Source organism: Girardinichthys multiradiatus, chromosome Y, assembly GCF_021462225.1.
Source record: "Girardinichthys multiradiatus isolate DD_20200921_A chromosome Y, DD_fGirMul_XY1, whole genome shotgun sequence".
In the NCBI taxonomy this organism is placed as follows: Eukaryota; Metazoa; Chordata; class Actinopteri; order Cyprinodontiformes; family Goodeidae; genus Girardinichthys; species Girardinichthys multiradiatus.
In genome coordinates this window covers 2,727,775-2,752,050 of record NC_061818.1, presented here as the reverse complement: position 1 = coordinate 2,752,050, position 24,276 = coordinate 2,727,775, and the positions used below count along the sequence as shown (strand labels likewise).

General features: G+C 40.3%; 1 protein-coding gene across 1 annotated transcript; it reads right to left on the bottom strand.

Moving 5' to 3' along the window:
• Window positions 1-6,212: 6,212 nt before the first annotated feature.
• LOC124863728 (cytosolic endo-beta-N-acetylglucosaminidase-like) lies at window positions 6,213-23,504 on the bottom strand. Its single transcript, XM_047358180.1, is given in 15 exon segments — window positions 6,213-6,908; window positions 8,252-8,270; window positions 8,272-8,349; window positions 8,450-8,549; window positions 9,842-9,984; window positions 11,657-11,844; window positions 12,554-12,665; window positions 12,759-12,862; window positions 12,950-13,121; window positions 13,420-13,568; window positions 18,148-18,302; window positions 21,272-21,420; window positions 21,560-21,761; window positions 21,829-21,905; window positions 23,330-23,504. Coding segments are annotated over 15 exon segments (2,169 nt in total). The 5' UTR covers window positions 23,449-23,504; the 3' UTR covers window positions 6,213-6,506.
• Between the last annotated feature and the right edge of the window lie 772 nt (window positions 23,505-24,276).

The window sequence follows — 24,276 nt, the reverse complement described above, 5'->3', positions numbered from 1 at the left end:
TTATTTTGTTTTGTTCTGTTTGTCAAGTTTCTTTCTTACTAGACCAAAGACAAGCTATGCTAACTTTTTCAATGAGTGAATGGATTTGCAGGTGACAAATTAACATAAAATATTTGGCTTCAGCTATAGGGGGTCCATGGGCTCTACCTTTTTATATGGGGTACTGTTGAAAAGGTTTAGGACCCAGTTTTACACTTGGAGGAAAACACTGGAAAGGAAAGTGAAGCAGAAACTTTTCAGTCCTGGTGTGGGTTGTCCTCCAGAACAAATGTCCTGACCAAACTACAGTATAAGCTCAGCTGATACTTCGAAGAAATGTGGTTTGAATCCCTGCCAGGGCCCTTCTGCATGCAGTTTGCATGTGTGGCTTCCTCTCACAGTCAAAAAATTTGCATATTTTGTTAAATGCTCTCTATAAATTGCCATAAGGAATGTGTGCATTTATTATGTGTCTCTTTGTTGCCCTGCAGTGGACGTGTGATTTGTGTAAGTGGGTGTAGAAAATTGATGGAGTGATATTTCATTTGCAGATTTCCCAGGAAAGCTCAAATGTAATGGTTTTATGAAATGGTGCTCTACAGTGTAGACCACCATCATGAAAACAAAGACTGAAGGAATATCTGCTGGCGTGATTGTGATCCATCCTCACCATACAGTGCAGTGCCTTGCTAGAATATTTATGCTAGCTCAACGTTTCACATTTTTTTATTTTATAAACAGACTTATCTGGTTTATTGGGATGGCATGTGATAGACCAACTGAGTGTGCAGAATAAACAGTTGAAACGAGGTATTTACGCTGTATAAAAAGATAGTTTTTCTCACTGACATGAAATACGACTAAACTTTTCAGGTTTTGTCATTTACTGAATGCCAGAATGAGAAGATTCTTTTAAACTTTCTTTAAATTCAATGTAGTTTTCTTGATATTTCATAGAATTACCTTTTAAACTTGTATGACTTGGATCAAATATTTTCAGTATCTTTGCACGTTTCTCACAAAAGCTGTGTTTGAGGTGTTGCTTAAAATACAGCTACAGTGCTGACTTCCATTAACTCAAATTACAATTGTCATACAGTTGTGGTTGTCTTGTTACACAGTATGTAAATATCTAGTTTTAGTGCTGCATATTTGGTTTATAAAAAGATGCAGTATAATAAAAGAGGTCCAGATTAGTGTTCTGAGGTTGTATTAATTTTTGCCTTGCAGAAATACACCCTGAACATTTTTACACTTCGTCACATCACAATCACAAATCTATTTTAATGGAACCTTATGTGATAGTACAAGACAAAGTAATGCATAAATATGAAGTGGAAGAAAAACATTGTTTTCAAAATTATTTACAAAGAAGTCTGGCTAATATTTGTATACAGCTACCCTGAGTCAATGCTTTTGCTGTAGCTACAGCTGCAAGTCCTTTGGGGTACGTCTACCAGTTCAATCATCTACAGACTGAAATCTGTGTATGTTCTTCTTTCCTAACTTGTTTAAGCCTAATCAGTTTGAATATAGACCATCTATTAGCATCAATAGATGAAGTCTTACCACATATTTTTTATTGTATTTAGGTCTGGACTTTGACTGGGCCATTCTAACACACACATGCTTTGAACATAAACTGTAAAACAGTTTAAACTACCGCTTTGCACAAATAACTTCTTATGGTTCTCTTCTAGTCACAACTCCATAAAGGTCAGATTTGGGGAGTACACAGCTCAGTTTTTCCGACTACAGATTCTCCTACCTGAGCTGAGTTAAAGTGCACCTCTTGGCTGCTTCTCTAAGTAATGCTCTCCTTGTTTGGCTTAAAATGGACTGAATACCAATGTAAAGCCAAACTTTTAACAATTTTATTTATAAAAGAAAAATTGTATACCATTAATTTACCATCTACTTCACAAATTAGACACTACTTTGTGTTTATATGTGACATAAAAATTGTGGTTATAAAGTGACAAAAATGTGGAACAGTTTAAGGGGTGTTAATACCTAAAAATAATATAGTAAAAGTTATTGTACATTTAGGGTTATGTCAAAAACATAACTACTACTACTCATGGTACTTTCACAAAAATGTATGAACTTAGAAACTGACAAAGCTATAAACGCCACTGATCAGAATTTGAGCTTTAAATGAATGTAAATTAAATAAAAACAAATCTTTGATTAAAATTAACTTTTAAAGTTTACAAATACTTAAATATGCTGCCCCTTTGATTCTCAGCTGAACACTCATTCAAATTCAATTCAGTTCAAAAATGCTTTATTAATCCCAAGGGGAAATTAAATGTTGTTGTGGCTCATATTATGAAGGTTTCCTCAAAGAGTCGTTGTAGATGCTGATGGCTGTGGGCAGGAAGGATTTCCTGTAGCGCTCAGTCTTACAGCAGATCTGAAGAAGCCTCTGACTGAAGACACTGTTGTAGGACAGTCTCATGAAGAGGATGCTCACAGTTCTCCATAATGTTCTTCATTTTATGAAGAATCCTTCTTTGCACAATGATCTCCAGAGGTTCCAGAGGAGTCCCCAGAACAGAGCCAGCCTTCTTTATTAGCTTGTTGAGCTTTTTTAAGTCCCTGGTTCTGATGCTGCTTCCCCAGCAGATGATGGTAGAAGAGATCACACTTTCCACAACAGACTTATAGAAGATATGCAGCATCTGAAACATCGAAGAACCTAAGCTTCATCAAGAAGTACAGTCTGCTCTGTCCCTTCTTGTAAGGTAAGGTAAGTATATACAGGTCCTTCTCAAAAATAACTCTAAACACCTGCAAAAGATTCCTGAGACCTTTAAAACTCCCAGCCTGGTTCATCACTCAAAACCCCAATCATGGGTAAGACTGCCGACCTGACTGCTGTCCAGAAGGCCACTATTGACACCCTCAAGCAAGAGGGTAAGACACAGAAAGAAATTTCTGAACGAATAGGCTGTTCCCAGAGTGCTGTATCAAGGCACCTCAGTGGGAAGTCTGTGGGAAGGAAAAAGTGTGGCAGAAAACGCTGCACAACGAGAAGAGGTGACCGGACCCTGAGGAAGATTGTGGAGAAGGGCCGATTCCAGACCTTGGGGGACCTGCGGAAGCAGTGGACTGAGTCTGGAGTAGAAACATCCAGAGCCACCGTGCACAGGCGTGTGCAGGAAATGGGCTACAGGTGCCGCATTCCCCAAGTCAAGCCACTTTTGAACCAGAAACAGCGGCAGAAGCGCCTGACCTGGGCTACAGAGAAGCAGCACTGGACTGTTGCTCAGTGGTCCAAAGTACTTTTTTCGGATGAAAGCAAATTCTGCATGTCATTCGGAAATCAAGGTGCCAGAGTCTGGAGGAAGACTGGGGAGAAGGAAATGCCAAAATGCCAGAAGTCCAGTGTCAAGTACCCACAGTCAGTGATGGTCTGGGGTGCCGTGTCAGCTGCTGGTGTTGGTCCACTGTGTTTTATCAAGGGCAGGGTCAATGCAGCTAGCTATCAGGAGATTTTGGAGCACTTCATGCTTCCATCTTTCATTTTTCAGCACGACGTGGCACCTGCTCACAGTGCCAAAACCACTGGTAAATGGTTTACTGACCATGGTATCACTGTGCTCAATTGGCCTGCCAACTCTCCTGACCCGAACCCCATAGAGAATCTGTGGGATATTGTGAAGAGAACGTTGAGAGACTCAAGACCCAACACTCTGGATGAGCTAAAGGCCGCTATCGAAGCATCCTGGGCCTCCATAAGACCTCAGCAGTGCCACAGGCTGATTGCCTCCATGCCACGCCGCATTGAAGCAGTCATTCCTGCAAAAGGATTCCCAACCAAGTATTGAGTGCATAACTGTACATGATTATTTGAAGGTTGACGTTTTTTGTATTAAAAACACTTTTCTTTTATTGGTCGGATGAAATATGCTAATTTTGTGAGATAGGAATTTTGGGTTTTCATGAGCTGTATGCCAAAATCATCCGTATTAAGACAATAAAAGACCTGAAATATTTCAGTTAGTGTGCAATGAATCTAAAATATATGAATGTTAAATTTTCATCATGACATTATGGAAAATAATGAACTTTATCACAATATGCTAATATTTTGAGAAGGACCTATATATATATATATATATATATATATAGAGCTTTTCAGCAACGAGACACTCAAAGCGCTGTACATACAATTACAATACAATCACAAAGAAAATAAACAGATACAGACAGAAAAAAAATCAATGATAAAATCAAACACAGGTAATTAAAAATAATAATAAAATAAAGAGAATAGAATGATGGACAAGAAAATGAAAGGAAAATTGGACTGAAAACACAACTAATCATGCCTAAATGATACAGTCAAAGGCCACTCTAAACAAATACGTTTTTAATCTTGATTTAACAGTTTTCTGGCAGTTTATTCCAGATTAGTGGAGCATAAGAACTAAAAGCTGCTTCTCCATGTTTAGTTCTGGTTCTGGTTCTGCAGAGTAGATTTGAGCCAGAAGACCTGAGAGGTCTGGGTGGTTGATACACAGACAACAAGTCTGTAATGTATTTTGGTGCTAAGCCATTCAGTGATTTATAGACTAACAGAAGTATTTTAAACTCTATTCTCTGAGCTACAGGGAGCCAGTGTAGGGACTTTAGAACCGGGGTGATGTGCAGACCTGTGAAGACACCGTTGCAGTAATCAATTCTACTAAAGATGAACGCATGAATTAGTTTTTCAAGGTCTTGCTGAGACATTAGTCCTTTAATCCTGGAGATGTTCTTTAGGTGATAGAAGACTGACCTTGTTACTGTCTTTATGTGCCTCTGAAGGTTCAGGTCTGAGTCCATCACTACACCCAGGTTTCAAGCCTGACTGGTGGTTTCTAGCTGTATTAACTGAAGCTGTGTGCTAACTTTTAAACGCTCTTCCTTTGGTCCAAAGATTATTACTTCAGTTTTGTTTTGATTCAGCTAAAGAAAATTTAGGCCCATCCAGGCATTGATTTCTTCTAAGCATTTACCCAGCGCTTGAATGGGTTCATGGTCACCTGGTGACATCGTGACGCTGTGTGCCAACTTTTAAATGCTCTTCCTTTGGTAGACGGCTTCACAGTTGCATCTCCACTCCAGGTGAACACCGAGGTATTTAAACTCCTCCACCACCTCCACTTCTTCTCCCATGATGGAAATAGTGTTTGACTTGTTCCTGTTTCTCTTCAAATCTACAATCATCTCCTTTGTTTTAGTCACGTTCAAAATGAGATGATTGTTTCCACACCATGCCACAAAGCGGTCCACCACCTTCCTGTACTCAGCTTCTTGTCCATCTCTGATCCACCCCACAACTGCAGAATCATCCGAGTATTTCTGCAGATGACAGGAGTCTGTCTTGTACTGGAAGTCTCAGGTGTACAGAGTGAAAAGGAATGGTGAGAGTACAGTCCCCTGTGGTGCTCCTGTGCTGCTGACTACCTGGTTAGACTCACAACCCTTCAGTCTCACAAACTGTGGTCTGTTTGTCAGGTAGTCTTTGATCCAGGAGATTGTTGAGGCCTCAACCCAACTCCATCGGAATAAGCAAACTGAAGGGGGTCCGGATAGTTTGTTGTTGCTTACTCAGGTGGGCCAAAATGAGTCTCTCTAGGACCTTCATGATGTGAGATGTCAGAGCAACAGGTCTATAGTCATTGAGGACTGATGGGTGAGTTTTCTTTGGTACTGGAACAAGACAGGAGGTCTTCCACAACACTGGAACCTTCTTCTGGGTCACGCTAAGGTTGAAGAGGTGCTGCAGAATCATACAGAGATGATCTGATGACTACAAATATCACAATCTAAACTGAGATCAGGGTGTTGTTGTGAAAAAAAAACCTCATAAATATGCCTGATGTTTATTAAACAGCATCCAAACTGTTTTCCAAAATCCAGACTAGTGTTGGACGTTCCTTACAATATTTCCTAGAACTCAGCTGTGTTATTATTTTATTCAGTGCGCTGTTATCATGGTGTTACTTCTGGAGACTTGTATCAGTGGTTATTTTGGTATATTTCCAACAACACAAGCAAGCAAACATATTTTTTTTTCTTTCTGTGAATGGTAATGAAAGAAATCACAACCTCTCCAGACATCTTACCATCCATGGGAAGTTAGTTTTGTCCTCCTGCAGCCATTTTCCATACATGCTGAGGATGAGTGATTCAACATTTGGCATAAATGTGATTTTAAAAAAAATTGTTTTTGACAAATGTATATTTGTCCAACCTCCTGTAAGGAGAAGACACTGGTTGATTTTATTTATTTCTGCTCATTTCCATTTGTTTTGTGGTGGAAACAATAGCTGCGAGAAGACCTTTAAACAATAGTGATTTTCACACAAAGAACTGCTAAAACACTGCAGGGGTTAGCCTGTGGCAACTCACCACTGCTTCTGTGATTAACCATTAACACATTAAAAGTGATGTGTAGTCCTTCATGGGTTCAATGTCCTGCTCCACTTCATAGCCTTGTGTAAAACAGTCCCAGAGAAAGAGCCTGAGTGAAATCATTTTTCAGATCCTTCTGCATAGCTGAGTTGTCTTCTGCCCCAGTGGCTCTCTGGCACAGGGAAACCGTTACTAATCACTGGCTCCACCACCAGCTCCAACTCCATGGGTGGCTCAGGCACAACCAGCTCCGTCACCCTAAACTGATTGGAGTAGGCTCGGGCCAACAGCTCCAGCTTACCAGGAGGGATTCTTGGATCAGGTCCTCTGAGCCTTCGCCAATACACCCTAAAGTGGCGCACAGATTCTACTGGGTAGTCCCAGCGCAGGGTAGCACAGAGGCGCAGGCAGGGGGACGTGCTTTCTGGTGATGTACCGACTCCACACAGCCAAACCACGTCATCAACACACAAGCCCCGAACAGGGTCGACGGGCAGCTGCAGGGTATCCACATCCAATACCTGACAGAAACAGACCAGCTGGAGTTGAGGTGTGACAATGGGGGAGGATGTCGTGAACTATAATACTTCCAGCAGAAAACAGAAATCTATTTTCTACTCTTCTTTTGCAAAATTGTAAAAAAAAAGCTGCAGAGGAAAAACAATCCCTAAGTTTATGTCAGTTTATGTAAAAAGTTAATCGTATCAATAGGTGGATCTATGTAGATCAAATATTTCTGCTACAATATTACTTTCACTTAATTAATAACAAAGAGAAAAGAATGTCCTTTAGATTATAGATGTAAACTTGAGAGTGGAAATTTGGGTGATGAATAGTGTTACAAGTTTTTTTTAATAAAAAAACTAAACTTTACCACTCTTGGTATCTAAACTGGTTTGGATGCACTCTGAAGCATATTCCATACATTTTAATTGGGGTTAAGGCCAAAGCCATTCCAGAAGCCTAATGTCAGCATGCTTGTTCCTTTCCAGAACCAAGTTATGTGTGAGTGCTTGGGATCGCTGGCTGGATAATGTGTGGACAAAACCCTTTTTTCAGTATGAGCATACAATAATGGGAATCAAGTTTACACTGATGGTTGCCTAAATAATGGTGGCCTACATACTGCCTGATAAGCCAGAGTATCTACCTTTATCATAGTAATGGCCATTTTCTGTTTCTCAATAAACTATTGAAATTGTTTGGTTTTTTTTGTCTGACACTAGGTTGTATGTATATATGAGCCTGTATAGATATTTTTGCTCTGTGTGGATTAGAGAAATAATTAAATTACTGTTTTTAAAATTCATTGATGTTGTTTGTTGCATAAATATTCCACAACAAAAAAAGAAGAGTTCATGAGGCCATTACAGAAGGCAGGGACTGTGCAATTGTGATATAAGTCCTTTACTGAATCCAAGAGAAAGTTTAAAAAAGTTTTTTCATATGGTCCGTCTGTTTTTCTGCATGGACTGAAGAAGGTTGTAAGATGCACAGATTGTTAAATGAAATCCTAACTCCAAAATACAAATAATTAAAAGAGTAAAACAGGGTCAGAGCATATTAACTGGATTTAATTTATGTCATAAAGATGAACTTTGATTTATTTAGGTCTGGCTTTGACTGGGCCCTGCCCTGTTTATGTCACAGAGAGCCCATTTAATTAACAATAAATGCCACGTCTTTTTTCCCCAATTTTGAATAAAAAAAAAACCAACTAAAAACAATGTTAGAAATTGTCCTTGAGACGTATAAATACAGGACCATATACATCCCACCTTATCTGGTTAGGTTTTTCTATCTATTTCTCAGGATTATTTGGAAAAATGTGAAAGAACACTGTAGAAAGCTGTTGTTGTCTCACCATAATCTCTCCCAGACGTGTCCTGAGACCCTCCGTCCCGATGGATAAGTACACACACTTCTCTGAGAACACAGCCATGAAGCTCCAGTTGTGAACATCTGCTCAAAGCAACAATAGAACAACAGAAAGAGTAGATGTTTAGACTGTAAAATGAAGCTGAAGCAGAGTAACTGGTACTCTGCTGTCACCATGCCTCACCGAACAATCCACCCATGTGGGTTTATGTTTCCACACAGCTCAGAGATCTGGCTCACTAAAAGCGGTCCATTACCCAGAATCTTAGGGGACATACTTGTTACTGTGGAAAAAACAGAACATTTATCAGCTTAAAGTTTAATACAGACTGGTTGCCTTCTTAAAAACCTCTGGTCAGCCTTGGACTGTTTTCTCTGGGTAGAAAAAGGTGTTTAATTTTACATTTATAACTTTAATGGTATTTAAGAGAAGCTTTTTGTTATCTGAGAGTTTAAGATTTTGAAAACGTTTATAAATGTAAATGTTAGGTTAGTTTGAAGAAAGGCAGTTTGCCAAAAATCTAATGTTTACTAAAGTATCCATAAGGCTATAGAGGACCAATCCTGCCATAATTAAGACTAAATACAGAAATAAATAAATGCCTCAATAAAATAATTACTGGGTCAAAAGGTAGCTAGAAATATAAATTAGTGTGCCATTAAATGCAACAAACTAATAAGAATAAGAGATTTATTCAATTATCGATCAATTAATCAGATATAAATATATATATATATTTCTATTTTAATCCACTATTTTTGTTTAAACCACTAATTTTCAAATCTTATTCTATTTCTTAAACTCACTGAATGAAAGACTTTTCACAAACTAGGGGAAACATACAAGAACTTCCACGTTAAATTAGCATCTTTAAACATTTCCAATGATACTTTCTGAATAATATTAAAATATACATTTTTCAACAATAAATCCTAGTAAATATGGCCAATATTATTCAACATATTACTCTTTTTAAAGTTAACTGTCATTCAAGGATGATTTCTGTCCTGATTAAGAGTTTATTTTCTATAAATGTCACTATGTTTTATTTATATTTCATGTGGCATTTGTAAATTAAATTAGTAATATGTTTCCTCTAGTTTGTGAAAAGTCCGTCATTGAGTGATGCTATTATTTTTGAAAGCGCGTCCGAAAACTTATAATTAAATAAACAAAGGAAAAATACAGAGTTCAAGAAAAAAAATATATGATTTGAAAATTTGTGGTTTAAATAAAAATAGTGGATTAAAATAGAAATATATATATTTATATCTGATTAATTGATCAATAACTGAATAAATCTCTTCTTTTTATTATTTTGTTGCATTTAATGGCGCACTAATTTAAATGCAACGAAGCTACTTTTTGGCCTAGTAATTATTTTATTGAGTCAGTTATTTATTTCTGTATTTATTCTTAATTATGGCAGGGTCGGTCCTCCATACAGTCGATGTGCGGATCTAACTTTAGGACTTCTATGTTTGTAGAACTATCCAATACACCAATCCAGTGGATTTTTGGATGTGTGCATCTCTTTTATATTGAACTTGAAGTCATGTTATACAAGAAACTTACATGTGACTTCGTGGACATCAGTGTGGGAACAGTGAGAGGAGTCTGTTGTCTTCAGCTGCAAAGAGATAGCGATCCCAGCAGATGCTTTGTAGACAACACTTACCATGATCTTGGAATCCAGTGGCACATGGAGCGAGAAAATCCTGGCAAATACAAAGAAGTAATTTTTTTTAATTTATATGGTATAAACATTTTGTAGTATAAACATTAAAAAACAAAACCATTCAAACTTGATTAAAAGACTGAGCAAATTAAATGATCCAAAGAATTAAGAAGAAATACAATAATATTTGGAAAGATCTTAAGTAAAGGTCCTTTGAATAAGAATCTCTTCAGCTGTTTTTTTTTTTAAACAGTTCGGGCTCTAAAGACAATGTGAAAGCACAGAAAGCTGGTTCCACAGTCAAGGTTCAATAGTCTGGACAGAGCCATTCCCTTCAGTTTTATACCTGGACCTTTTGACTACAAGTAGGTTTTAGTTTTAAGACCTGAGCAATCCAGTTGGAGTATGTGGATTTAACTATTTAGTAATATAGGAAGGAGCTTGACCATGAAGGAATTAAGAGTTAATGTCAGGATTTTTAAATTAATTTCTAACATGAATAGGTAAGCAATGAAATAACATTAAAAAGGAGTGATGTGAACTGTTTGTTCCAGTCAAGAGTCTTGGTGCAGAGTTTGGACCACCTGAAGGTGATCAAAGCTTCTTAAAAAGTCAAGAGCTGGTTAAGATGCTTCTCTGTAAGGACAGACTCGCACCTGGTTGTTGCATTTGATCCCAGAACAGTCTATTAACCGAATTTGGGATGAAGCAGAGCAGACCTGGTGTAGCAGAATAGCAGTGAAAAGAAACTCCTGAAAGCATCTTGTAATGTAAAATTTTAAAATTGGATGTTTCTGTTATGAAGTTTTCTGTTAACTAAACTATGTGTTTATATTTTCACAAAACCATACATGTAAAAGAGTCATGCTTTTAAAGTATCTTTATAAGCTAATCTAGGGTATAACAAAGCTCTTTACACTGGTTAAAAAATATATTGTGGGTTGGGGTGTTGCAGCGCTAGACCGGGTACCCCATATACATATAGTGGTGAAGAGTACCTATGATAAAAATGTAAGACTTCTACATGTTTAGCAAGTGGGAAAACCGGCATTGTATCAAATACTGGTTCTCCCCACTGTAATTCTACATGCTACCACCTTGAACGATGCAGTTACAGAAATTTGTACCAAAAGGTGGTTATGCAAAGTATTAACTCCCTGTGGCGGTGAGGGGCTGAATACAAATGCACACCTCTTTTTTCTAATTTTGATGTTTTGTCAAAAATTTCTAAAAGCATGCATCCTTTCCCTTCCACTTTATAATTTTGCTCTGCTATGTGTTGGTCTGTCACATTAAATCCCCCTAAAAAACACAGGCGTCTGTTGTTGGAATGTAACAAAATGTGAAAAGGTTTAATGGGTTCAAATTCTTACGCAAGACACTGTACTTGTTATACAGAAAATCATTAATTCACTGTAAACATCCATATTTTCCTCTCTGCCAACCATTACCCCATACAGTATAAAGTTACAATAAATGTACACAAACAAATGTAGTGTCTTCCTATCCTTGCAGGGACCTTGCATTGACTTCCATTCAATGTTATAGCCTAACCCTGACCCTAAAACTAACCTAAACTCAATTTATACCTTGTTTCAAAACTTAACTATTAACCAACATAACCAATTTCTGTGGGACACACTGTTAGTGTTCCATCACGGGTTGATCCACACAAGGTTAGACAGACATGCGCACACACACACACACATTACTTAGCACAAACTGGGGTGTTTAAAGTTGCAGGGATAAGTCCATGCAGCAGCAGGGAACAGCCTCCATTCCAGGCATCTTCAGGGCAGCCACTGCTCTTGACCTGGCCATGATCCTCTAGATCCATGTGGTAGTATAAGGGCTGGATCTCCTGAGCAGTCAGGTTGAACCAGCTCTTCTTTGTCTCATGCTGCAACACACAGAAATAGCAAGCAAAAATCACTGTTTTCCTTAGGTTTAACTGAATGTCAAATTCTGATGTTGAAATCTGCAAAATAATAAAGTGAAACCAAAGTGTGTTTCAGATTGAATAAAGATTTAATTCCAGTTCAAAGGATGACTTCAAGTTTTAACTTTTATTTTTGTTAGTTTAAACTACCTTTTTTCTCATGTACAAACATTACTGCTCTTCAAGCTCCATATGTCACCAATAAACCTCCTACAACTTAAAGTGCAGGGCTGCTGCAGAAAGGTCTGATCAAAATGCTGTAGGTATACAGCACATCCAGTATATAAGGGCTTATACAGTAGCATGAGGCTGACAAACAAGGACATAAGCTTAAAACTAAATAAGTAATTGGTCAACAGTGTAAAGGATCAAGGAGTTGACCAGTGTTCATTGCAGGCAGCAAGATGTTAGAAAAGACACTTGTGTGAGACATTGTAAAACTGGTCATAGAACACTGCAGCAATCTGTGTGCTAACTCTGCTCATCATGAGCTGGACGTTGGTCAAACCGTATGCAAGGACAGTGGTTAGAAAACTGGTGAAAATTACTTTACGATCAATTATCTGGAAGACTGCTGACTTGCAGGTTGTCCACCAGACAGTCATTAACACCTTCCATAGGAAGGGTATGCACAAAATGTGTGTATTTTGACCAAAAAAAGCTTGAGTACCTGTCCTTTCCAGTAAACTGCTTTCCCAAAGCCCTGACAGAAGGAGGAGATAAATGGAAGACGTGAGGCAAGTTGGTGGATGTACAGGTAATCTGAGAGAAGAACCCAGAACCTACAGGAGGGAGCAGAGCATTTCATTCTCATTTTATATGAGGAACCTTCATCAGATGTACAATCTACAAGGTGAATGCTGAGCTGGTCTCACTTGTCTTGATTAGTACGGAATTCACTCTTATTATGGACCTCGTACACCCATCCAGGAGCAAAGATCGCAACAGAGAAGTTGTGCTTCCGAATGATATCCAGAGCCTGTGAACAAACCAGAACAAGATGCAGCACATAGGCAGTGTTCTGAGAGCTCACAACTGTCACGGAGAGGCTCTTCACAGTATTTACCTTATTTGTTTCCAGCATGCCTCCCACTACCTTTCCTCTGGCAAACACATCCACCCCAATGTACACATCTGCCTGACGACCTCGGACCCCAGAGTACTCCTTCATCCACTCCAGGTTCTCCTCTGTCCAGTTGTAATTTGTAAAAAAAACATCACAGGCATCGAAAAACACCCTATCAGATTAGATTATAACAAAAGCCAACCAATCTGATTTTAGGAAAATGTGTCATGGTGACAAATAAAAGAATCTCTTGTCATTTCATGCATATCAAAAATATACAATGAAACAAAACGAAGTTGAATGAAGAGAGAAAGCAGAGGTGTAGTTGTTCCCTGGAGGTCAGCTTTAAGCTGTGTCTCTGTCTTTCCTCCACAATAAACCGTTCACCATCCATCAAATGTCATCGAAGACCATCCTTATATCAACTGGAACTATACAACACCCATATTCATAGCACATGGAGCCTTCACCTGTTGGTCTGGTTGAGTTCATTCTGCCATGTAAGTTCTCCGTTCTCAATAACGCTGTCGTACCACAGGATCAGGCTGCTGGGCACTCGCTCATGCATCTGCTCTGTCAGATAGCACAGAAACAACGGAGTGTTCTTCACAGCTGCCTCCTGCAAACCCAAATTACTCACATGAGTTCAGAGATTCTATCTCTTGACTTCTTTACTCATTACCGGTATGTACACAGCTAGAGCATTTCATTATTATTCACAAAGACCCAAGACTTGTGCTTATTTAGTCCGTTTACCATATAAAACATTTTTACTGAACTGCTACATTATAATTGCCTGTTAATATAGTCAGTCTTTTTTTTTTTACCGTGTCCTGTCCGGCAGAGTATCGCTCAGAATTGTTGTCTGAGTGCCAAGAAATTGCCCAACAGATTTACTTTCCCAAGCGGAGCATCACAGCTAATGCTTTAAAGCTCTGCTTGACATTTATAAAATAAACTTTATTATAAACTTCTTTGGGAATATTTCAATTGTTACGGACACGGAGACTGAAATAAAAAGGAAAAAAGAAGCTCAAAAAAGAGAGAGATGGGGGAAAAAGGGGAGAAAAGGAGGAAAGAGTGGAGGAGAGAAAGAAGGATGAAGAGAATACAAGATTACACCCTGCTTGCTTAAACACCTGTAGTCAGTCATTTTCTACCGCTTATTCCATAGTGGGTCACGGGGACCTGGTGCCTATCTCCAGCAATCTATGGGCGAGATGTGGGGTACACCCTGGACAGGTCGCCAGTCCATCGCAGGGCAACACACAAACAACCACGTACACACTCTTTCATACACCTAAGGTCAATTTTAGAGTGACCAATTAACCTAACAGGCATGTCTTTGGACTGTGGGAGGAAGCCAGAGTACCCAGTGAGAACCCACGCATGCACAGGGAGAACATGCAAACTCCATGCATAAAGGCCCCAGGCCGGGAATCGAACCCAGGACCTTCTTGCTGCTAATCATTTCTTAATTGCCCCTTTTCTCACCCCTCGCTTTTATAAAAAAACGCACATCCTGTGTCATTAAAAAACTAATAGGAGGTTAGAAAGTGGACAGGGCTGGAACCTAACAGTGTCTTCTGTTTTAAGTCTAGTTTTTACTTTGTTCAGGAACATTACATTTTTGTGTATTTTTGTAGATATAATTTAGTTGTATTACTATGTTTGTGTATTTTCTTTCATTGTTTCAGTGGATCCACGCCTTACTAGCAGCACATTTTCTCTAAAACGTAGTGAGAAAGGTCTGCCAGCAGTTGGAGGTGTCTGCATAAACAGTGACATCATGTATGTTGTCAGTTGTTTTGGGGCATCTCTTACCTGATAAAGAGAAGGCATTATGATACAATATGGGAAAGAAGATAAGTCAATGAGGGCACAGTGATGCTCGGAATAAGGTTCTGCTGGGAAACGTTGTGTGATGCTATTCACTTAGAAAAGATGGGAGCAGTATTTGCAATGGTGCAAATGATCTGGAGGTGTCATTCTACATTCCACGCCTTACCTACACCAAGTGCTGAACTGAAACAAAGAGAGCATACATTCAAGCGCCCAAATGAGCTTCGTTTGAACAGCTACTGGGCTCATCCTCATGAAAATATCGGGGAAGTCCTTGTTCTGCTCACTAATAAAAGCCCCATCTATCCTAGCTGATCGGAGTCATCCATGGAGAAACGAAACTCCCACCAGGCTGCAGATATTCCCTGCCATGATTCAGATCTAACTGGTTCAAAAAGTTATTCATACCATCAGTTAGTTTTTTATATTTAAACATGGAACTTTGTAGATGTTGTAAGTGGTGACTTTTTTGTTTGGTACAGTAGACTTTATGTTCTACTGAGGACTGTAAAACAAATTGCCCCTTGGTGATAACAAAGCTACCTTGGAGAACACAGCTGTTCCACAAACCCTCTGTATCAACAGCTGAGGTGGTAAGGGTGGGCTTCATGTACAGACCTCTCAACAAAGTCTTCTGAGTGTCTGGATGATAAATATCCTACAAATGTCTAAGAAAGGCCATGATTGCCTCTCATACCAGGCATGGATGTTTTACTGGCAGCACTGACTCCTCCCCATGAGATGCTGTTATTGAGCAGTTGTTTCTTTTTTATATAATTAAAACAAATAGGTTGTATGACTATTTTTGGTGGGGGTAAATACTCGTACTCGTCGTCTTCCGCTTATCCGGGACCGGGTCGCGGGGGCAGCAGACTCAACAGAGACGCCCAGACGTCCCTCTCTCCAGACACCTCCTCCAGTTCCTCCAGGGGGAGCCCAAGGCGTTCCCAGGCCAGCCGAGAGACATAGTCCCTCCAGCGTGTCCTGGGCCGTCCCCTGGGCCTCCTCCCGGTGGGACGTGCCTGGAACACCTCCCGAGGAAGGCGTCCAGGAGGCATCCGGTATAGATGCCCGAGCCACCTCAACTGGCTCCTCTCGATGTGGAGGAGCAGCGGCTCTACTCCGAGCCCCTCCCGGATGGCCGAGCTCCTCACCCTATCTCTAGGGGAGTGCCCGGCCACCCTACGGAGGAAACTCATTTCAGCCGCTTGTATCCGGGATCTCGTTCTTTCGGTCATGACCCAAAGTTCATGGCCATAGGTGAGGGCAGGAACGTAGACCGACCAGTAAATTGAGAGCTTTGCTTTTCGGCTCAGCTCTCTCTTCACCACAACGGACCGGCACAGCGCCCCCATTACTGTGGCAGCCGCACCGATCCGTCTGTCGATCTCCCGCTCCATTCTTCCCTCACTCGTGAACAAGACCCCGAGATACTTAAACTCCTCCACTTGAGGCAGGAATTCCCCTCCAACCTGAAGAGGACAAGCCACCCTTTTCCGGTCGAGAACCATGGCCTCGGACTTGGAGGAGCTGATCCTCATCCCAGCCGCTTCACACTCGGCTGCGAACCGCCACAGCGCATGCTGTAGGTCTTGGCTAGAGGGGGCCAGCAGGACCACATCATCCGCAAAAAGAAGAGACAAAATCCACTGGTCCCCAAACCCGACCCCCTCCGGCCCTTGGCTGTGTCTAGAAATCCTGTCCATAAAAGTTATGAACAGGACCGGTGACAAAGGGCAGCCCTACCGGAGTCCAACATGCACCGGGAACAGGTGCGACTTAGTGCCGGCAATGCGGACCAAACTCCTGCTCCGCTCGTACAGGGACCGGATGGCCCCTAGTAAAGGGCCCCCCGATTCCATACTCCTGGAGCACCCCCCACAGGGCATCACGAGGGACACAGTCGAATGCCTTCTCCAGGTCCACAAAACACATGTGAACCGGTTGGGCAAACTCCCATGAACCCTCGAGCACCCTGTAGAGGGTATAGAGCTGGTCCAGTGTTCCACGGCCGGGACAAAAACCACACTGCTCCTCCTGAAGCTGAGGTTCGACTATCGGTCGGACTCTCCTCTCCAATACCCTGGCGTAGGCCTTACCAGGGAGGCTGAGGAGTGTGATCCCCCTGTAGTTGGAACACACCCTCCGGTCCCCCTTCTTATAAAGGGGGACCACCACCCCAGTCTGCCAGTCCAGAGGCACTGTCCCCGACCGCCACGCAATGTTGAAGAGACGTGTCAACCATGACAGCCCTACAACATCCAGAGACTTGAGGTACTCAGGGCGGATCTCATCCACCCCCGAAGCTTTGCCACCGCGGAGCTTTTTAACCACCTCGGTGACTTCAGCCTGGGTGATGAAAGAGTTCAACCCCGAGTCCCCAGCCTCTGTTTCCACCACGGAATGCGTGATGGCAGGATTGAGGAGATCCTCGAAGTACTCCTTCCACTGCCCGATAATGTCCTCAGTCGAGGTCAGCAGTCTCCCGTCCCCACTATAAACAGTGTTGGCGAAGCACTGCTTCCCCCTCCTGAGGCGACGGACGGTTTGCCAGAATCGCTTCGAGGCCAACCGGTAGTCCTTCTCCATGGCCTCACCGAACTCCTCCCAGGTCCGAGTTTTCGCCTCTGCCACAGCCCGGGCCACAGCACGCTTGGCCTCACGGTACCCGTCAGCCGCCTCAGGAGTCCCACAAGCCAACCACAGCCGATAGGACTCCTTCTTCAACTTAACAGCATCCCTTACTGCCGGTGTCCACCACCGGGTTCTGGGATTGCCGCCGCGACAGGCACCGCAGACCTTGCGGCCACAGCTACGGGGGGTAAATACTATACATTTATATAATTATTATGTGAGAATATGATACCGCCACATCTAAAACAAGGATGAATACAAAGTGTTTGAAGTGGCAACTGTACATGGAAGAAATACACCTATCAGTAAAATGAACAACTAAATCATTTTCTGTGCGTGTTACTGTGAGCTACCACAACATAGGGGTTGGTAAGAGTTATTTGTGTTGTTCTTTAAGTTTCTATGGTACAAGAGATCTGACATAACTTGTGTGTGTTAGCGGTGCATGATCTGGTTGAGCTTAACTGTTTCTATAGCTTTTAGATATACCATAAAAATGGTGATTTATTTAAGATTTTTCACAAGTGTTTTTTATATTAAACCGTCTATTTAAATTTTTTTAAGTCAGTTTGATTTAAAAAAAAATGTTTTTTAGTGCTTATGCTTTTTACAAATAAATGCACAACTAAAGTGGTCTTTCAAATAACATGCATGCAGCAACGGAGGATATCAGAGTTTGTGGTCAGAAGTGGTGTGAGGAGAAGTGCAGATGTATTACTCACACTCAGAGCATTCTCTATATTAATGAGCCAGCCCTCAAAGCCATAATACTGACTGATCTGGACTAGTTTGTCAGCCACTGCCCGGTAGGACTCCTCATCCTTCAGGAAGGCCTCGCACATTGCAGCTCCATTAGTCCATTCAGTGATGAAAGTTCCTAGAAAGCAGGCCAGTGTTTCATATTACAACAGAAGATGTGAAGACAGGTCAGACCCGCAACTAAATTTGTTGCGTCATCATAATTTTACAAAAGTGGATTGGCCTCATAGCCAAACCGGTAGAGCAAGCACAACGCATACAGTAGTGTCAGAGATGCTCCACATTTGATTCCTGACTCGTGGCCAATTCCTGCACGCTGTTCCCTCTCCTTTTATACTTTTTGTTTGTCCATATTTATGTAAAACAGAGAATCCTAAAACTTATTTGTAATAGAAGTTATTCTTTTAGACCTCTGTGTGCAATTTGAAAACCGACTTTATTCTGCTCAGGTATACAGGTGGCTATGTGTTTCAATAATATTAGGAAAATAACAATTTAAGCAACACAGTATAAAAGGCAGTCACCCAGGAATAAGCTTAGCTAACCAGTAGGTTCAAACTCAGAACCTCCAGCCTGCCTGACTTGACTATTTTATTACTTCTAATTGGTGATGCACCAATATCAAAATTAATTCCGATATCAATATCTGATATTAATATTGGCTGTCAGCGCCATTTTGTAATGCTTATACATTCATAAATGATGCGTAAATGGTGTATATTATTTTTTTGTATTTTGATTCTTTGTATAAATCAGTTAAAACAAAGGCATTTCATTTGTAATGGTTTGGATTTAAAAACATTGGTGAAGAAAATGTGTTTGCATGTAATTTAGCTATAGAGGGTCCTGTTTTGTTGTTATTGCCCACGAAGAAGAAATTGTTCCTCATTTGTCTTGAAAGAAATAAATGATGGCTGACGGAGCATCATGGCAGTTACCAGCACCCGATACCAATATGTTAAAAAATGACTAACATTGGCCAGTACAGACGTCAGTGCCAATATATCGTGCATCCCTACTTCTAATACTGACACCAAACAAACAATATGTAAAGCCTTGCAAAAGTAATCATACCTCTTCAACTTTTTCATCATTTGTCAAACCAAAATCTTCAATGTTATTTGTTGTGATTTTATGAGGTTGAACAACACAATTGTTGCTTTTTTTAAAATACCAAACTTAAAGGTTTAGCCTACGTTTGTAGTCATCCTTTACTCCCAAGTCCTTTGCAGGCTCTAACAGGTTTTCTGCCATGTATTTATTTTGTATTATTCTTTCCATCAACTCTGACCAGCTTCCCTGTCCCTGCTGAAGAAAATGATCTCCACAGCACCAGGTTTTACAACTGAGATGGTGTGTTAGTTTTCCTTCACATTTAGCATTTTGCGTGAAGGCCAGAATTTCAGTTTTGTCAGTTCAGTCATCTAAACCAGAGCCCCTTATCTACATGTTTGTTGTATCCACTACATAGTGTATGGCAAGCTGCAAATACAACTTATTCTGGCTTTCAATGGTTTTTCTACTTACCACGCATTCATAGAGGCCAGAAGTGTGGAGTGAACAACTAATAGTTGTCTTGTTAATGGATTTTCCTCCAGGGAGAATTGTCAGTGCACACAACTCCTGATCCCGAGCAAAATGATGGGTGGACGGTTCAGGAGTACATCCAAGAATTTTGGCCCACTCATCTTTGCAGAATTGTTGTAATTTAGGCCCATTGGAGGATTTTCAAGCATGAAGAGCCATTTTAAGATCATGCCACAGCATCTCAATAGGATTCAGGCCAGGAGTTTGACTAGGCCACTCCAAAGTCTTTATTTTGTTTTTCTTTAGACATTCAGAAGTTGACTTGCTGGTGTGTTTTGGATCACTGTCCTGCTGCAGAACCCAAGTTCATTTCAGCTTGAGGTCACGAACAGATGGACAGACATTCTCTTTAAGGATGTTCTGGTAAACAACAGAATTCATGGTTCCATTTATTACAATGGGTCTTTTTTAGGTCCTGAAGCAGCAAAACAGCCCCACACTGCCACCACCATATTTTACTGGTGGTATGTTCTTTTATTGAAATGCGGTGTTACTTTTACGCTAGATGTATTGCCTCACACACCTTCTAAAAAGCCCAACTTTTGTCTCGTCACAGAGCTTTTTCCCCAAAGTGTTGGGGATCATCAAGATGTTTTCTGGAAAATTTGAGACAAGCCTTAATGTTCTTTTTGCCCAGCAATGGTTTGATCTTGGAACTCTGCCATGCAGGCCATTTTTGCCCAGTCTCTTTCTTATGGTGGAGACATGAACTCTGACCGTATCTGAGACAAGTGAGGCCTGCAGTTATTTGGAAGTTGTTGTGGGGTCTTTTGTGACCTCTTGAATGAGTCTTTGCTGCGCTCTTGGGGTAATTTTGGTCGGCCGGCAGCTCCTGGAAAGGTTAACCACTGCTCCATGTTTTCTTCATTTGTGGATAATTGTTCTCACTGTGGTTCACTGGAGTTTCAAAGCTTTAGAAATGGTTTTTCAACTTTTTCCAGACTGATAGAACTCAATTACTTTCTTTCTCATATGTTCCTGAATTTCTTTGGATCTCGGCATGATGTCTAGCTTTTGAGGATGTTTTGGTCTACTTCACCTTGTCAGGCAGGTCCTATTTAAGTGGTTTCTTGATTGAGAACAAGTGTAGCAGTAATCAGGCCTGGGTGTGGCCTGATGAACTCAAGGACCTCTGAGTTCCTTGAGTTCATCAGGAACGGAGGGGGCATTCACTTTTTCACACAGGGCCATATAGGTTTGCATTTTTTTTGTCCCTTAATAAAAACAAACTTCATTTAAAAACTGCATTTTGTGTTTACTTGTGTTGACTAATATTTAAATTTGTCTGATGATCTGAAACACTTAAGTGTGACAAACATGCAAAAAAACAAGAAATCAGGAAGAGAGCAAACAACTTTTTCACACCACTGTATATTGAAATATTTCGCCATAACATGAACAAATGTGTAATAGTTTAAAGGGGTGTGAACGCTTTTGCAAATCGCTGTAAAAACAACTTCAGGATACTGTATGTCTACTATACTGCATTTTGTTGCTTACTGAGAACTATGACTCCGTGTTTATGTGCAGCATTTGTCCACACGGCTGGAGGAATAGTAACCAAGTGATGTGTGAAGTAGTTGAAAATATCTATGTACTGCCAATGGTAGAAGGCATATGATGCCTCTGAATTTGTGCCTTGGATAAAACTTAAAAAGAGAAGTAAGAAATGTCATTATAACACATAGATTTTAATGCACACCTTCCAAAAAAATCTTCTAAAAGGAAAACGTCAAAATGTATTTATTAACCAAAGATAAAAATCATGGGTCAATTAGAAATAAATACCGGTCATCCAGGTAGCCACCCATCATGTCGTGAGACACCAATGTCCGACGTAGACAGTTGACCAGACGGGGCTCCCGAGGTGCCAGAGGAACAACTGCCACGTTAAAGGAGTTTGCTTTGCTTCGGTTCCATGACAACAACTCATCCATGGAGGATAGACCACAGCTGATAGGTTCGGTTGTCTCTGCATCATAATGTTCGGCTGGAACAGGAAATAAACATAAAACCAGCACAACACAACACATCATCAGCAGGCTATGTCACCTTACCAGGAAGAGAGGAAGGCGTCAACTTGATTATCTCATGAACACTTGAGTCCACAGGCTGATCAAAACAGGACTCAAACCTCAAGAAATAAAAATGAAAGGATGGGTCAGAATTCCCTTCATCTGAATTGAGATTAGACAGAAACCATAGTTTGGTTTAAAAAAAAAAAAAAAAACAGGAGTGTCGAGATCAGCGCTCAATTAGACTGTGCAGAACTTGGGTGTACCTTTAGATCTAAAATTTTAAATCCACATTAAGTCTGTTACCAAAACAGCTTACTATCAACTGAAACTCAAAACTCTATTGGTCTACAAAGCATTAAATGGTCTGAGGCCAAAATACATTACCAAGTTGCTTGTCAAATATAACCCATTTAGCCTGAACTGTCAGGTTTTCAGAGACCTGCCTACTCAGTGTTTCCAGGACCAGAACTCCACAAGGTGAAGCAGCATTTAGTTTCAATGCTCTTTAGCTGTGGAACAAACTCCTTGAAAACCTGAGATGTGCAGAAACTGTTGGTTCCTTTAAATCAGGACTGAAAACATTATGTTTACAGCAGCTTGACTTATACTGAGAATACAGACAGATGTCTTGCTTTGGGCATACACGCAACTAAATAGCCCTTAAAAGCTACCAAGATACTCCATACTCCCACAGAACCCTCAACAAAATACCTAGAGGGACACAGTCATAAGCCTCTCCCCAGATCCAGAAAGAGAAGTGTGACAAAAATGTGGGTTAATCACAACAGGTATTGTCATTTTGTACTATTCACAAATTATATAGCAATTTCATGTTTTCCTAAAATAATGCAGCCCTATTAATAACCAGACAGAAAAGCTTGTGAAAGTAAAGGTATTGCTGTGGCTGTAAAAACCATGAAAAAAAATTAAAAAGCAGACAAAGTCAGGGTTCAAGGGACAATTAGCAGGAGACCAGATTTTGCTGATGGAGTCTTCAATCAGTTGTAGCTTAGTGAGCTCTGACCAGCATACAGGCCACAGAGTAGGTAGCTCCAACAGTATCATTTGTACAGGGAAATCCCTCTCCCTTGAAAGCGGTTTGGTGTGTTATCTAGGTGCATATGAATCACTTACTGTCCCCACCACCAGACTTACTTTATAGAAGCACAGAAGACTAAGAGCTGCTGCTTGTACCTGCTTGTTTCAGCACAACTGTACAGTCATGATAAAACCAAGACACACAGCCCCCAACTCTAAAATCTCATGTACAAAGTACATACCTATAGCATTTTTGGGATGTACCTAACTTTGTTGACCCTTTTTTTACTCGATCTTTGATTAATAAAAATGGTGGATCCATCTATGGTGTATGGATCTGTTCACTTGAGGTTAAGTTTCAAACAACCTTACAAAGACCACATCATTTATGCGTTAAAGCCATAGACAGGGCGTTTTTTGTTTAGACTGAAGCTACAAACTTTAACCTGCTAGTAACCATAGTGACATCGAATGTAAAGAAGTTTTTTTCTTGGGACACTACCTTGTTTTTTTGCTGTCATCTTCCCCGTCTTCAGTCTTGTCTCCACTTCTGTGGACATTACTAGCAGATGGAAACCCGTGTTCTCCAAGGATCTCGTTTTTATCACCAGCTAAAGCCATTTCTCTGCACTTTCAGATGGAAAAGAAACCAGGAAATCCCAAGGCAAACAACTACTTCCGACTTTATCCTTTCAGAATAAAGGCGCGGTGTCCAAAGCATACAGTGTTCGATCGTAGATTGAGCACCGTTGATCTTCAACAATAATAATAATAATAATAATAATGATGATAAAAAATACTAAGAAGAATAAGAAGATGAACAATAACAAGAATTTAGCTGTAACAAAAATGAACTGTACAAACATACTAAAAAACTATTTTAATCTAGAGATTAAACGAATTAAAATACATGTTCACGTTTTATTTAAAGTGCTGGGTTTCTTTAAATTAATATTGAAAAGTGGAAATATTTCTTATTTATATTTTATCTGTGATTATTTTTCTTCTTTCTATAGCCTGAAGAATGAAATCGTGCATTTCATTGACCACTTCAAGATGGACAGAAGCCAGAGGGACAAAGGCACCGATCTTTTGTTGTCGAGTGGAACCAGAGCCTTTTAGTTTCACAAGACTAGCCTCTAATATGAATTCACAGTAAGCGTACAACAAAGGGACATTAACGTGGAAACCTGAAATGAACGGCACGAGTGGAAGAAACATTTGACATTCAAAAAATCTCACAGCGCGGTTTTATATAAAACTGTTAGACATACAGGTGCATAATGTGACAAAAAATCTGGTGTCACTAATAAGGCATCTAAGAGACATACTAAACAAGTTTGAATGGACTGTAACTGGAACGAGCTTTTGTGAATTTTAGCAGACTTTATTATAGCTAAATACATCCTTGTTAAGACGTCTTGTTTTTTTGACCGACCTTCATGCTTC